At 39.6% G+C, this 16,118-nt stretch overlaps 1 protein-coding gene across 9 annotated transcripts in view; it reads left to right on the top strand.

Annotated features, from left to right (window-relative positions):
• RAPGEF2 (Rap guanine nucleotide exchange factor 2) overlaps positions 1 to 16,118 on the top strand; it is a 141,707-nt gene that overhangs the window by 43,209 nt on the left and 82,380 nt on the right. For 7 of the 9 annotated variants that reach the window (XM_029076564.2, XM_016228569.3, XM_016228571.3 and 4 more), the window contains 2 exons: positions 1,435 to 1,602; positions 4,660 to 4,677. In XM_029076564.2, coding sequence (XP_028932397.1) covers positions 1,435 to 1,602; positions 4,660 to 4,677 — 186 coding nt within the window. The remainder of the gene's footprint in view (positions 1 to 1,434; positions 1,603 to 4,659; positions 4,678 to 16,118) is intronic. The other 2 variants (XM_016228568.3, XM_016228574.3) reach the window with 1 other exon arrangement.

The raw sequence follows: 16,118 nt of genomic DNA, 5'->3' as shown, positions 1-16,118 counted from the left end.
TTCACCCCATACATCCTATCCGTTACCGAGACCTGCCGGTTTCACCTCTACAATATTGCCAAGATCCGCCCTTTCCTCTCCACCCAAACGGCTACCTTACTGCTACGGGCTCTCGTTATATCCCGGCTAGACTACTGTGTCAGCCTTCTCTCTGATCTCCCCTCCTCCTCTCTCGCCCCGCTCCGGTCTATTCTTCACTCCGCTGCCTGGCTCATCTTCCTGCAGAAACAATCTGGGCATGTCACTCCCCTTCTTAAACAACTCCAGTGGTTGCCTATCAACCTCCGCTCCAGACAAAAACTCCTCACTCTAGGCTTCAAGGCTCTCCATCACCTTGCCCCTTCCTACCTCTCCTCCCTTCTCTCTTTCTACCACCCACCCCGCAAGCTCCGCTCCTCTGCCGCCCACCTCCTCACTGTCCCTCGGTCTCGCCTATCCCGCCGTCGACCCCTGGGCCATGCCCTCCCGCGGTCCTGGAACGCCCTCCCTCCTCACCTCCGCCAAACTGATTCTCTTCCCCTCTTCAAAACCCTACTTAAAACTCACCTCCTCCAAGAGGCGTTCCCAGACTGAGCTCCTCTTCTCCCTCTACTCCCTCTGCCACCCCCCCTCTACCTCTCCGCAGCTAAACCCTCTTTTTCCCCTTTTCCCTCTGCTCCTCCACCTCTCCCTTCCCATCCCCACAGCACTGTACTCGTCCGCTCAACTGTATATATTTCCATTACCCTATTTATTTTGTTAATGAATTGTACATCACCTTGATTCTATTTAATTGCCATTGTTTTTACGAGATGTTCTTCCCGTTGACTCTATTTATTGCCATTGTTCTCGTCTGTCCATCTCCCCCAATTAGACTGTAGGCCCGTCAAACGGCAGGGACTGTATCTGTTGCCGACTTGTTCATCCCAAGCGCTTAGTACAGTGCTCTGCACATAGTAAGCGCTCAATAAATACTATTGAATGAATGAATGAATGAATGAATACCTCTGACTCCCAAGCCCGTGCCCTTTCCACTAAGCCATGTTGCTTCTCAATCATATTTTATTTATTGAGTGCTTAATGTGTACAGAGCCTGTACTAAAGCACTTGGGGAGAGTACAGGGTAACAGAGTTCATAGATACATTCCCTGCCCACAATGAGCTTAGAGTATAGAGAGGACCTTATACCTGTAGTCTGGCTTTTAAAAATTCATAGTGACATTTTCCAAAGTGAAACTGCAAGTGCCACGTCATAATTTAAATCTTAAACTAGAACTGACATTCCAAACATAGTTGTCTCCCTTTATGTGCCTATATGTGGATGAGCAACCAAAAACAGGTCATCTATAAAATTCTATCATATTATTTTTAATACATCCTGTAAACCCTATCTGAGAGGAAAGACCTCAGATGTCTGTAGGAAAAAGAATCATTATTCAATGTATTCCGTTGCAGGTGGACTATATGGATGAAAATGAAGAGTATTTTCAGCGCCAAGCTTCCCATAGACAGTCACGGAGAAGATTTCGAAAAATCAACCAGAAGGGAGAAAGGCAAACCATTATCGACACCGTGGATCCATATCCTGTGGGAAAACCACCTTTACCTAGAGGCTACCATACGGTGAGTTGATAAAGTGTTTGAACCTTTAATAATAGAAAACAGATGCTTATTTAGGATTTTCATTGTCTTCATATGGCCGTTTTGGAGACCTCAGTTTTTATTTTTCAGAGAACCACTAGATCCATACAGTACAACTGAAAATGATTAACCTAATACATACATGATGTTGAAATATCTTTTTAAATGTTTGTTTATAGTAAAATTATTTTTTAAGAATGAAGCTTAACTCTTAAGACTCATTGAAATTTCTGACTACTTAATAGTTTATAAAAGTCAGTTAAAATCATTGTCCTGTATATATGAGTAATTGTGGTAGAAATTGTAGTGGGTTTATAATTAAAGCATTTACTTTAATAGTGTGCTTATCTAATGCCTATCATTCATTGAAGTGTAGATTAATGGGAATTGTGAGTTTTGAATGCTACTCCCCAACTTTATTCTTAAATATCTTAAAGTTTTGGCTCTGCTGCAATAAAATAACCATTTGGGAATGATTTGAAAAGTGCAATGCAGATTTTGTTATTTTTTTCCAAGCATGCCAAGCAGTAGGCATGTCCTTCCATTGTTCTCTATTCAAGTAAAAGTTACAGTCTGACACCTTATGTGACATCAGTACCATATTAAATGATAAATTGACATGACATGGCACCAGAAAAAATTATAAGACTATTTTTGGATTTTTTTGGAATGGGCTACTACGGTAACATTTGCCATTAGATCTGAGAAAACTGAGGTAACCGAGAGGTTCTATCATGTCTCAGCTATAATTGCCATGCTCAGAGTATAAGAAAATTTTATAGTTTTTCCATTGTTCTGGGAGCTTTCTTTCGAAAACTGAAAACAGAATGCTCTCTAACGAGTGGCTTCTGGATCCCAACCACAGTTTTCCTTTAATCAAGTGTTGTAGAAAGAGGTGATTGACCTACATCTAAGTTTCATATTTTCTGCTTCCCTTACTCATTACTTTCCCCTACATCCCTGGGTATGAATGAGTGTGAATATAAAATGTGTGAATACCAAGTATTTAATGATTACACCTCATTAATTGTAGAAGTTTTTGTCAAATGAAATTAAAATACAGTTTTATCCCAACACGTCATTGATTTAGTTTAACAAACAGAAAGCTTTTCATGACTTAATATTCAGTGGAGTTTTGGCCATCAACTCCCCACCTCACCTAATTTAGCATGAATTTCATAGGTGAGTCATTTCATGGGGCTCGTTTGGAAAGGATTTCTTTTCATCTGTTTCAGTTATAAAGTGAGCTTTGTCTGCCTGGGAAGAGTTGCTACTAAAAATCCATGAAATTTCTTTTTTAAGTTATCTCTCTGAGGAAATGGAAAGTACTCTATCTAAAATTACAACGTATGAATGCTATAGGAAATCCATGTGTGTAAACACATATACAGTGTACTTACCAAGTGCTTAGTACAATGCTCTGCACACAAGTGCTCAATAAATATGAACGAGTGAATATATAATATTAAATGGTATTTGTTAAGCACTTTCTCTGTGACAAACACTGTACTAATCACTGGGGTGGATACAAGCAATATAATAAAATGTAATACTATACAGAGAGAGAGGGGGAGAGAGAATATGTATATGTAACATTTGAACATCAGTAATAGTACAAAACGGATAATTTAATCTTAATTATAAGAAGAATAATGGTGCTTTTAAAGCACTTAATAGGTTCCAAGCACTATAAGTTTCTTGTGGGCAGGGAACCTATCTACCAATGCTGTTTATAGTGTACTCTCCCAAGCACTTATTACAGTGCTCTGCACACAGTAAGTGCTCAATAAATATGATTAACTGATTGATACATTGGTAGGTTGTACATAGTCCCTGTCCCACAGGGAGCTCACAGTCTAAGTAGGCGGCAGAAGGATTTAATCCCCATTCTCCAAGTGCAGAAAGTGAAGCGCAGAAAAGTTGTGACTTGTCCAAGTTCACACAGCAGATCAGTGGTGGGGCAAAGATTAGAACACAGGTCCTTCCGACTCTCACTCGGCCACATTGCTTCCCAGTCTTTGCCGCCATTCTTTTTAACTATTTAATGGTTTCCCCACATATACTAAAATAAAGAATTTTGAAGTATTGTTTAGTGGGATTATAGAAATCTCTTCAAATGGAAAAATAATTTTAAGTATTATAGCATTAATATTTTACAGTATCTTTATATAATTTTGCTGTAGTTATTTAAATCCCCTTAGCATTGCTTTAGAAAGTTCCACTTCTTGTTTTCCATGATTTCTCCCCACTCAAATAAATAAATAATAAAATACTTATTGAAGTGGTTTGATTATAATGTATTATCTAAAATCTCTCTTTGATGCTCACAAGCAAATTGAATTCTATGATTAAAGTAACAGAAAGATGAGACTAGGATAGGAAGATAGGATAACAAATGTCTGATGGGTTGACTCATATTTTATCATTATTAGATTAATCAAGTGGGTTAAGTTGGGGAACATTAGTCTGTTCATAGTAAGTATATCAGAAATTTACATTTACTCATATTTGCATTCACTCATGTGTTGGTGACATATAATTCAAATATGCTGTTTTCAGATATGGAGCTTTTTGAAGGTGTCTATATCTACTTATAAATACTACACTTATAAATACTACTTATATCTACTTACTATCTACTACAGCTCTGGTAGAAATTGCTAATTTATTCAAAGCTTTTACATACCACGTTTATAAATAATTGGTTACATGTTACCGGTTGTTTTTAATGACAGTTAATGCTTATTTTAGCAAGTGCTTTTTATTTACCTTTGGCTAGTAATGCAAAACTGAGTGAGAAGTTGTTGTTAAAGAAATAGTTTTCTGCTCTTGCTTCCTGAGGAATTAAAAATAATTCTGAGGGCATTAGTGTTGCATGGCTTTTAGAATAGGTAAAACAGCTTATTTACCAGGAGTCCACTACCATCCTTAACATAATTTTAACATAGTCTTCATATTGGCAGTACGTTCTATAGCATGTCTGATGATGTCATCTTTTCCTTTCCTCCTTTATGGCATTCATTTCATTTTGGCTCAAAGGAATGCACTAAATCTCAGGTATTGTAATTTACGTGTGTGATCCCCTAACACTAACCGTCTTCTTGTCAGTCTGCTGTGAACTAATGAGCTCATAATAGTGATATGACATTTTGGCTTGTGCTTGTCTCTCTGTATTTTCCCACTATTTAAATTGGTCTTATTGAGTGAGAATGATAAAAAAAAAAATGACAAAAGATTTGGCGACAATACAGGATTTCCACTTCAGCCCACTAGTTTCAAATGTAATCTCTGTTGACATCAGCCCTTCTCAAGAACTCTAAAGCATGGACAAATATGTATGTGTATGAGGTACAAGAAAATCCATTTGACATGAGGCACTCTGTTTCCCCCTTTCAAAAACATATTCTACCAAATTCTAGAAATGGAGTCCTGTTCAAGTATTCTGCACAGAGCAACAATATAAAATTGCATGATAGATTTTAGGTTGTTAAAAACTTTTGTGGGTTCCTTTTGAAAGCTATTGTTTTTGGTTGTTGAACCTTCTCAAATTTAGCTATAGATACAGGAGTCTTATTTCAAATTTACAAAAAACGTTATAACAAACCACATGATTATGGAAGATTTATGGTACTATGTCTTATGTCTCTGAATAAGTGAACACCTGTAATGTCACCAAACTGCCAAGAAAAATAATGAAAAAATCAGGATTTGCTTGTTGTTTTCAAAAGAAATGTTCAAAGAAAAACGTTTGGTGTGTTACAATTTTGAAATACGATTATTATTGCCAATGTGTTATATGCATATATTTGACTATTGATATATAATATTTATATTTAAGGAGAAAAAACTTAAATTTATGAATGGAATGTCTGAATTTAACATTTCTAATCAGATTCATGCTTATTTATTTCCTTATTATGCCCAGCAGTTTTTGAGCCAGTCTTCTGGTTTCTCTTTTTTTTTTTCACTCTGTCTGCAATGGATTATTTGTTGTATATTTGTGACATTTTTGTTCAGATATGAAGTGGTAGCCGGAAGAGCTATTGTACTTACATGCTGAAAAAAACTGATCTTTGTCAACGGTACTAAGATATAAGTGAAGTTTTAGTGTGCCAGTAGTATTTTTTTTTCTCTTGCATTGAACTGACATAAGAAAATGGGTAGTTGGTTTTTCTAGAAGATAAAGAGCCCAGGCTTGGGAGTCAGAGGTCATGGGTTCGAATTCTGGCTCTGCCACTTGTCAGCTGTGTGACTGTGGGCAAGTCACTTAACTTCTCTGGGCCTCAGTTACCTCATCTGTAAAATGGGGATTAACCGTGAGCCTCACGTGGAACAACCTGATTACCCTGTATCTACCCCAGCGCTTAGAACAGTGCTCTACACATAGTAAGCGCTTAACAAATACCAACATTATTATCTACAAATTAAATTGGTTTACCATCCGGTGTAATCATCGCACACACCTTTATGATTGTGGTGCACTCATATATGTCCATTACATATTTTTCAGCTTGTAATGAAGTGCTTTTTGCATCAGGTTTAAACTGATCTTGTGACTGGCATGACAGTGTTGTATTATTGAGAAGGCCCAGCCATTGCTGAACTGACTGGGAGTTTGAAGTAGAGTGAGACCTCTGTGTTTATTGTGCCTGTGAGGAATTAGCTCGTGCAAACCCCATGGTGTGTATCATCAGCAGATTACAATTCCCAGAACCCCGATGCTTCAGATGGACTGGAACACAGCATGGCTCAGTGGAAAGAGCACAGGCTTGGGAGTCAGAGGTCATGAGTTCTAATTCCAGCTCCGCCACTTGTCAGCTGTGTGACTTTGGCCAAATCATTTAACTTCTCTGTGCCTCAGTTACCTCACCTGTAAAATGGGGATTAGGACTGTGAGCCCCACATGGGACAACCTGGTCACCTTGTATCCCCCCGAGTGCTTAAAACAGTGCTTCTCACATAGTAAGCACTTAACAAATACCATCATCATCATCAAATCCAGCTTTTCACTCTTCTAAGTGCTGGGGTAGATATAAACTGTTAATCGCGTCAGACACAGTTCCTGTACCTCATGATGTTCACAGTCAAAGAAGGAGGGAGAATGGGTATTGAATCATGATTTTGCAGACGAGGCACAGAGAAGTTAAGTGACCTGCCCAAGGTCACTGCTCACTGTGTGCAGCAGACAAATGGCAGAGTGATATTAGAACCCAAGTCCTCTGACACTCAGGCCAGTGCTCTTTCCACTAGGTCATGCTGCCACAGTGCAAGGCTTTTTGGCCAGTTGAGCCCACCTTTTGTAATAATTATGGTAATCAATCATATTTATTGAGCATTTACTGTTTGCAGAGCCCGGAATTAAGTGCTCAGGAGAGTACAGTATAACAGTTAGTAGACACATCCCCTGCTCACAACGAGTTTACAATGTAGAGCGGGGAGACAGAAGTTAATATAGCGGCTAAACCCTGGGATACATGCAAAATAATGGGATCTGACATAAGCACTGACCCGCATAGAGTTCACAGTTAAAGAGAAAGGGAGAAGCCCATATTTTATTCCCAGTCTACAGGTGAGGTAAATAGAGTCGCCCAAGATCCCATTGCTGGTCAGTTGCACATCTGGAACTATAATCTGGGTCTCCTGACTCCAGTCCCCTGACTCCAGGGGCTTTTGGGGCTTTAATGTTGCAGAACTCTGAGGAGTTAGCTTTGCTCAAATTCTTGCTAACTTACTACAGAATTTGGAAATGGCCATTCTGAGATGAAAGCTACCCCCAGTACAGTCTAAGAGGAAAAAGAAACTTAAGCTCAGCAAATGATGAAAACATTCCAGAGCAAAAGTCAAGAATCAGTTCCTTTTTATAGGTACCAAACCTCCAGGACTCTGTGTGTACTGCAGACTCTGTGGCACCAAGTGGGCCTTGAAGCATAACTAAAATGCCTTTTTCTTTTCTAATTATTTGTTATAGCTTTTCCAATCCCAAGTGCTGTGGTTAAATTTAAGTAATGTTTTCTAACCTAATACCACCTCATTTTATAGAGATCTTTGTTGATTAAGCCTTTGGATTGCCTATTGTGTGGAGCGCTTGTGCAATAGAAGAGATGGTCTAAATTGTCCTCTTACCTCCGCATCCTCCTTTTCTGCTCCTCCCTATAGAGCCTGACTTAATTTTATTATGATTCATTATGACTTGGATAGTATCCATACCCTTATTTCAATACTATGAAAATTAGACAAAAATGCGAGGCAGTTATGTGAATAAATGAGGTATGTTTAAGAGAGACTTTTAAAACTGTCCCTAGAAAAGCCAAAAGGAAGTGAAAAGGGGGATTTGGGTTCTTTGCATAAGTTAGGATAGAAGTGGTGGAAAGAAATAGATTTAGTAAGGCAGGAGTAATAGAAAATGGAAAAGAGTTTAGTTGGAGTCTCTGCTGCAAAAGAATAGTACCCTTCAAAGGGAAAATTAGATTCATATTTAAATGGTCAGTAAGTGTAGAATTTAGAAGATTTCTATCTGTTCTGGTTTTTAGATAAAGAGGATTGCAACCACATATTCAGGCTGCTTACCCTTCCCTTCCTCCCTCTCCCCCCATCTATTTGCTTAGAGATAATTCAGAGTGGACAGGGAGCAAAGAGCTTAATTAAGATTTTGTGTAGTAAGACCTTTTAGTATAGTACTTTGCCCCCAGTAACACCTCAGTAAATACTACTGATGAGTGGGTGATTGAATTGTTGGTTTAAGAAAAGAAAAAAGAGCAACCAAGCTTCCAGGAGTGAGAATGTAAGAATTCTGACATAGGAATGCAAAAGTGATTTTTTTTAAATTAAAAATTAAAATAAAATAAAAGATTTTTAAAAACAGGAGGAAAAACCATTATTGCTGTGGACTAAAGATAATCTTAATTTCAGAAATTTGAGCATAAATTTGGTACTGATAAATACAATAAAGGCCTGAGAGGCTGTCCAAAAATCCTTGAGTGTTTCACTTGGATGCAGCGATGAAGGTAATCTGTGAAAAAATAGTATTGATGGAGCATTTATTGTTTGTAGACCACTTGGGAGAGTTCATTAGAATGAGTAGACATGATTTCTAACCTCAAGGATCATACAATTTAAGTCTAGGGAGATGGCCTTAAAGAAAATTAAAGATAGGACAAAGTATAGTGTGTCTAAGATGTGTATATAAGTGCAATGATATATGGAACAGTGACTTGGCATTTGACAGGATTTTTTTTTTACTGAAATGTCTTGATTTTTGAAATTTTAAGTGCATTTGAATGATTTATGGATCTGTTTTGATGGCATATTTTTTGAGCATATCCAATGCTTATCGCACCAAACTAGGTTCTTAGGGCATGCAAGTTGTAACTAAGGCACAGTCCTTGCCTTTATGTCTTTTAATATATAAATGAGTGGCCATTCTTGAAGTCCTCAAGAATGACCACTTGGCAATATGGGTATCCCTACCAAAAACAAAACAAACAAAAGCTGAGTTCTTGGTCTCCTTTCTAGAAAGAGATAAAATAAATTGTTATGGATGTTTACATTAGTGCTATGGGGCAAATATCAAATGCTTAAAGGGTACAAATCCAAGCACGAAGTGTATTCCTCTTTCCTACGTGTAAGTACTTTACTAAAATGAACTATGTACGTCAGCATTGAGAATTGGCAGTTCTTCCTGTCTGCAAGAAGATGGAATAGGTGGGGCAAAGAGTACACCAGGATTATCTCTTTCAGGGCAGCATAGCATCCATGCTTTGTCTATCCAGATGTGCACTTCAAGTCCTTGTCTTCCATGGCAAAGGTGAAGAATATTAGGTGATTTTTGCAAAACTGCGCCAAGTGGACTGACTTTTCTGTGCCCCCCTACGAGGCTGTAAACTCTTTGAGGGTGGGAATTGTGACTATCAACTCTATTGGATGGTACTTTCCTAAGCGCTCAATACAGTGCTCTGAACAGAGTAAATGCTCAATAAATACCACCGATTTTTTGAAAAAATGTAACTTGCTGAAGCCGCCACAGTTGTCGTAGTCTGTTTCTTTTTGGGAAAGTGTATGTTTTCCTGTCCTATTAAGCAATTTATGTTGGTTTAATTGGTTAGGTTGTGGAAAATTATTTCACCCAGGGAGTAGATTGGAATATAAATCACAGAGCATTTTAGGAAAAAAAAAAAAACCTTTATCTCTCAACAGCATACACTTGCAAATTCATGCAAAGCAGTTCTGAGTGATATGCAGTGTGCTGTTTACCCAAGTTTCAGCTTCTGATGGAGGATGTCTATTTTTAAATATTACATCATCTTTGCTGCAGAGCTCGGGCGTCCACTGGGATTTACTATTCTTTCATTCCCCTTGGAAAGAAAGCTTGAATTGATGTCATAATTGGACCCATCTTTTGGTTGCACTTGGAAATTGAAAGTAGTAAGGGGGTTGTGTACTAAGTTGTGCAATATTTCAGGCAATTTATTTGTCAGAAATATATCACTGCCAGTTTGAGTCCTGCCTCTAATTTGTGAACCCCAACGGTTTTCTGTCCATAAATGATTTTTTAAATCTTTATTAAGAAAAACATAGTTCTCATTCACAACAGCAAAAACTTTGTAGCATTGGTTTTGTAATCTTAGCTTTTTTATGCCATTTATCACACGAGCATGCTGATGATTAAATAAAACTTAATTTACAAAGTGATTGTTCTCTCATTTTTTGAGAAAAATCTATATTTCTGATATGACTTCTTTTGCTTCCAAAATCAAATTTATATAAGATAAAAAGTTAATTTCTGGGCAACTAACATTGAATGAATTGGAATATCCCTTTGTGCTTTTTGCTTGAAATTGCTTCTAGTGACAAGCTCTTCTGAATTCATATGCCAAAAGTTCAAATTTCACATAATAGGGGTTTGTTTTATGTACTAATTCAGTTTTGCAAATCACTTGGTTAATTTACGTTCTTATTTAAGTATTTTTTAAATTTAGGCATTCTCGTAAATACATTTTTGTTACATAAATGAAATAGTGTTTTGAGGTTAACAAAAAAAGAAGTGTACCTTTAAGAGGCAGCCATCTCTATAGTAGTTTAACTAGTAACATTATCCATTTCATTAGGGAAGCGCATAGCTTTTCATCGAAAACTGGGCACAGGCAGAAGATGAAAAAGATAACCCAAGAATGTCAGTAAAACGGATGATATAAATTCTTAAATAAGGATTGGAACAATTGTATGGGAGGGGCATGAACACAAATCATTGTTTTATCCCGTCTCAGCACATGCTGAGTGCTTTCTGCCAAACGTCATCTTCTGTCCTGGATGCAGGCAGCTGATGGAGGGAGCTGACCACGCTACCGCATGACTTGTGGGAGAAGGCGGGGGTTTGACAGGGAGGCTCTTTTACTAGCAGAGACAGTGCTGATTCTGCAGAGTCAGTGAAAGATCCAGGGACAGGATTTCTCTGAGAAACGTGGGCACAGGCTGGGGAAAATAGGAGCCAAGTTAGTTCCCTGTATCTGATGCAGAAGTGGAAGTAAACGGGAATGGGCGGGAGCCCAGTTCCAGGAAAAGAAAAGGTCCCGGAATGGCTTCTCTAGTACAAAGAGTGTTTCACCATGGCAGCTCTTGGGGCTGGAGGGATGGCAGTGCCGGCCAATGTGGAGCCAGTGGGGGGGTGGGGGGGGGGGGCACATTGGCCCCGTTACATCTTGATTGTCAGCCATGGTCCTGCCACTGCCATTTTTGGCTCCGGGTCCCAGGGCTGTGTGTCCGAGTCCCGGGACTTGCCACTGGAAGGAGTTGTGGTCGAATGGACATGGAACTGAGTGGTTCTATTCCTTATTCCTTCTGCTGGTGGGGCGTGACCCCGTTCCAGGAACCTATGAGCATGGTCCAGGGCCTTCCATCGGCTGCCTCTTGCACAGCCAGCGTTCTGATTAAATACAGATTTTACATCAGCATGTTAAGTACCTTCTGAACCTGGTGATGTAACCAGATGCAGGTCAAGCGATCAAGTAACCTGCCCATGCCAGTACCCACCCTGACTTTCAGGAGGAATTCTTCATGTACATTTTGCTCATCTTAGCTACCAGACCTGTGTGCGGGTTCTGAGCTCGCTATTTCCCTCTTTGCTGGTGGTTGGTAAATGCAAACAGTGCGAGTTGCTCATGCTAGGGGAATGTCAGATATTAGGAGAAAAGGGGGTAGGGACATAATTTGGTAAGGTGGCACAAACCTAGGAAACAGCCACTGCCGAACTTCAATAGGATTGTGGAATAGCGTTTAAGTCCTGCTTTTAAATGAAGCACCAGTTAAAAATTCACCCTTTCTAGTCCTCTTTTAACTTAGGATGAGGTTAATGGGGTCTAACAGGGATTCCACCAGTTGGCAGCCTCTTTGGAACCCGAACAACCAGGTTTTGAAAATCTCCGGCTGCCTAGCTACTTGACATTTTTATTCAGGGTATCCTGATGTCGGTAAGATTTACCCCTTTATTGTGGACTTTGTTAAGCAGTTACTATGCTGGGCACTGTACTAAGTGCTGAGGTAGATACAGGCTAGCCAGGTGAGACATGGTCTATGTCCAACATGTGGCTCACAGTCTCAATTCCTATCTTACAAATGAGGCACAGAGAACTGAAGTGACATGCCCTAGGTTGCACAGCAGACAGGTGGCAAAGCTAGGATTAGAACCCAGGTCCTTCAGAGTCCCAGCCCCTTGCTGTATCCACCAGGCTACCCTGTTTCTTATCCTGATTCGTTTCGGTAATGGTGGTGAATTGTGGAGAAGCAGCAAGGCCTAGTGGATAGAGACAGCCCTAGGAGACAGCAGGTCCTGGATTCTAATTCCAGCTCCACCACTTGTCTGCTGTGCATCCTTCAGCAAGTCACTTCACTTATCTGTGCAATTGCTGTCATCAAAATTTCAGAGTCACATTTATAAAGCTCTGACTGATTTTGGAGAGTTTGGTTGCTCTAAGAAGAGATGGTGAGTAATTTTGGGAGAACCAATGATCTTCCTGGTCCTAATTGGAACTTCTTCTTATTGTGGTCCCGTTGAAACACTATGATTTATTTAAGGATGGTCTGACTTAATCAGTGTATGTGTTGAGCACTTACTGTGTGTTAGAGCACCGTACTAAGTGCTTGGTAGAGTACAGTGCCATAGAGTTGATAGGAGTGTTCCCTGAACATAAAGAGCTCACAGTATAGAGGGGGAGACAGCAATTAATATAATTAAGTTATAGATGTGTGCATCAGTGCCACGGGGTTTAGGGTAGGGAGAATACGAGTTGCTGAAAGGATACAGATTCAAGTCTGTGGACAGCCCGGAAAGGAGAGGGAGTAGGAGAAAAGGATTTAATTGGGAATGCCTTCTAGGAAGAGATCTGATTGTAATAGGCTTTGAAGGTGGGGAGAGTAGTGGTCTGTCACATATGGAGGAGGAAGCCATTCCATGTCAGCGGGTAGACACGGGCAGGGAGTCGGTATTGAGATAGTTGAGATGGAGGTTCAACCTGTAAGTTGGTGTTGAAAGAGCGAAGTGTGTGGACTGGGTTGTAGGAGGCAATCGGCAAGGTAAGATAGGAGGGGACAAGGTAACAGTGCTTTAAAGCCAATGGGAAGAAATAACTTTTTGATGTGCCGGTGGATGGGCAGCTCTAGGCCATCTAAGTGTTAAATATCTTGCAGGCCTACATTTTACACTGTGTATCTTTCCTCAGTACCTAGTGTAGAGATCTGTACAATAACTGCTACATCAGAACTGTATCTGTATTGTTTTGTTGTCTGTCTCCCCCTTCTAAACTGTGAGCCCGTTGTTGCGTAGGGATTGTCTCTTTCAGTTGCCCAATTGTACTTTCCAAGCGCTTAGTACAGTGCTGTGCACACAGTAAGCGCTCAATAAATACAATTGAATGAATGATAAAAGAAAAATATTTTGCGTAGTTTTAATGCCAATCATGAAATGCTAGTATCTAATATAAATGCCTTTGCAGCATAAAGCGTCTTCGCAAGAAACGTCTTCATGATCGTGACCAAAGTTTAATTAGTGTCTATATTACTATTTGTGAAGAAGCCTAGAACTCAATAGTGAGGTGTTTTAAAATCATTTACGTAGCAACTAAAAGTTCCTGTAGATATTTGAGGGTGGGAGGGGCCTGAAATAATTCCTATTTTGAGAGAGATTTTTGCCAAAGTGTATAAATTGAGTTGGACTAGGGAAATTCTGGAGTTGAAGAACCAGTAAGGAGGTGATTTAAGGCTTGAACATTGGTTTGTGAGCTGCATGTGGGATATGGACTGATTAGCCAACGTGATTAGCTTGTGTCAACCTCAGCACTTAGTACCATGCCTGGAATATAGTAAGCGTTTAACAAATACCATTAAAAAAATGCCATTGATTGTTGATCATTTGGAGCCTTTTGTGCTAACCAAACAGAATGAAGCTTTGGAGTGACAGGCGGTCTTCAGATTGAAATTCAGATCTTTTCAGGTTTTGATGGAATTGTGGCCTGGACTGCACAGGTATTTTCCTTTGCCCTCATTTGTCCTATATGCCCTCTACTCTGCATTACCTATCACTCAGATCTTTATCCCTTTAAGCACTTCTTGCTCTCCCCACCCTCAGCCCTACAGCGTTTATGCATATGTCCTTATACTTCTTTATGGTATTTCTTAAGTGCTTCTGTGTGCCAGGCACTGTTCTAATCAGGTTGGACACAGTCCATGTCCCACATGTTCCTCACAGTCTTAATCCCCATCTTGCAGATGAGGTAACTAAAGCACAGAGAAGCCAAGTGGCTCACCCAAGGTCACACAGCAGACAAGTGGCAGATTGGATTAAACGCAAGTCTTTCTGACTCCCAGGCCATACTGCTTCTCTACCATTTCCCTTTCTGGTAATTTATTTTATATTTTTTCTTATCCTCTAGATTTTAAGTGCCCTGTGGCAGGGATTGTGTCTCCCAACTCTTGTATTTTACTTTCCCAAGCGCTTAGTACACAGCACACAGTAAGCGCTCAGTAAATACCATTAATTGATTGAGAGTCTGGCTTGAAAAACTGTTGAGTTTAGAACAATGACTTGGTTCAATAGCTGGAAATTAATGGAGGACAATAGCCCCTCGTTGCTCTTGTGGACTAAATTTCTTGGGCTTTTCCTCATAGTACAGTTTTCTGAACATATAGTCATTTTCAAAGTCCTGTTCTTTACCTCTTCCAGTTCTTCCTGCCTCACTAGAACTGTTAAGCATTAACATTGGATAAAATTCCCCCAACAATAAAGTTCAGATCCATGTTGACTGTGGTAGGAGGATCAGAGAGTGGAGAGGAAACTTTAGTGATCAGCAATTGCATACCTCTTCCTCTAAGGAAGATTACACCCCAAACAGATGAGAGCAGGCTTCTATTTTTAGAGGCCTTTCAAAGGGGATTCCAATTCCAGTTTGTGTTGAACAAAAAGTTCTTCTGAAAATCTAACTAGTTCTAAAGACAGTGGTAAAAATAATAGTAATAATGTTGGTATTTGTTAAATGCTTACTATGTGCAGAGCACTATTCTAAGCGCTGGGGTGGATACCAGGAAATGGGGTTGGATACAGTGCCTGCCCCCGGTGGGGCTCACAGTCTCAATCCCCATTTTACAGATATGGTAACTCAGGCCCAGAGAAGTGAAGTGACTTGCCCAAGATCACACAGCAGATAATTGGCAGAGTTGGGATTAGAGCCCACTCAGCTGGGGTAGGCCTAGCCCAGTCAGAGACTTAGCTTTAGGGGACCCACACATGGGCCATGCTGTTCTTCTCTAAAATCCATTTTCCTCTAATATATTAAAAAACAACGAGGCAGCCTATGAAGAAAATAATTTTGAAATTAAATCCATTTGGTGTTCTTGTTTAACATGCCAGTATCCTTTAGCAAAAACGTAAAGCTTAAATATTTTTAAATCACCCATTCATTTATTAAATTAATTGGCAATGATATAGTTCAAATTAAAGAAACCCATTGCAGTCAGTATCCGGGAAACTTCATTGCATTTTCTCTAACGTAATATATGCTGTTTTGATCACCCATTTACCAGTTTTACAGAGTTTTAACAAGTGTCCTTTTGTTGAGTTTCTACTGCAGATGGATCTATAACCCAGGTCTTTGCAGTATGACAAGACTGAAGCATTCAGTCTAATGCCTCAGCTGGGTTTACTGCACTTTAGACTGCCAATCTTCCTCTCTGAACTGAAGGCTGAATAGTCACTTCATGCATTCTACTTTCAGCAAAGAAGCCATTCTCCTCATTTCATCTTATGCCCTTTATAACAGTATTGAGGCCCAAAGCCTACTAAAAATGTCATCAGCCTTTTTTTCTAGGAAGCTACACAATGTCTAAAATGGGATCATTGATCATTTAGTCTACAGTTACAGTACCAGCCATAGTAATGATACAGCCCAGTATTTTCAAGATGGAAAATGTCTCCAGTCAAACTTTCTGATACGGAGTTTTGGGTCCAAGTCTCT

Source organism: Ornithorhynchus anatinus, chromosome 12 (assembly GCF_004115215.2).
Source record: "Ornithorhynchus anatinus isolate Pmale09 chromosome 12, mOrnAna1.pri.v4, whole genome shotgun sequence".
Classification (NCBI taxonomy): domain Eukaryota; kingdom Metazoa; phylum Chordata; class Mammalia; order Monotremata; family Ornithorhynchidae; genus Ornithorhynchus; species Ornithorhynchus anatinus.
Note: the sequence above shows the minus strand (reverse complement) of the source record. Positions and strands in the feature narration are given on the sequence as shown.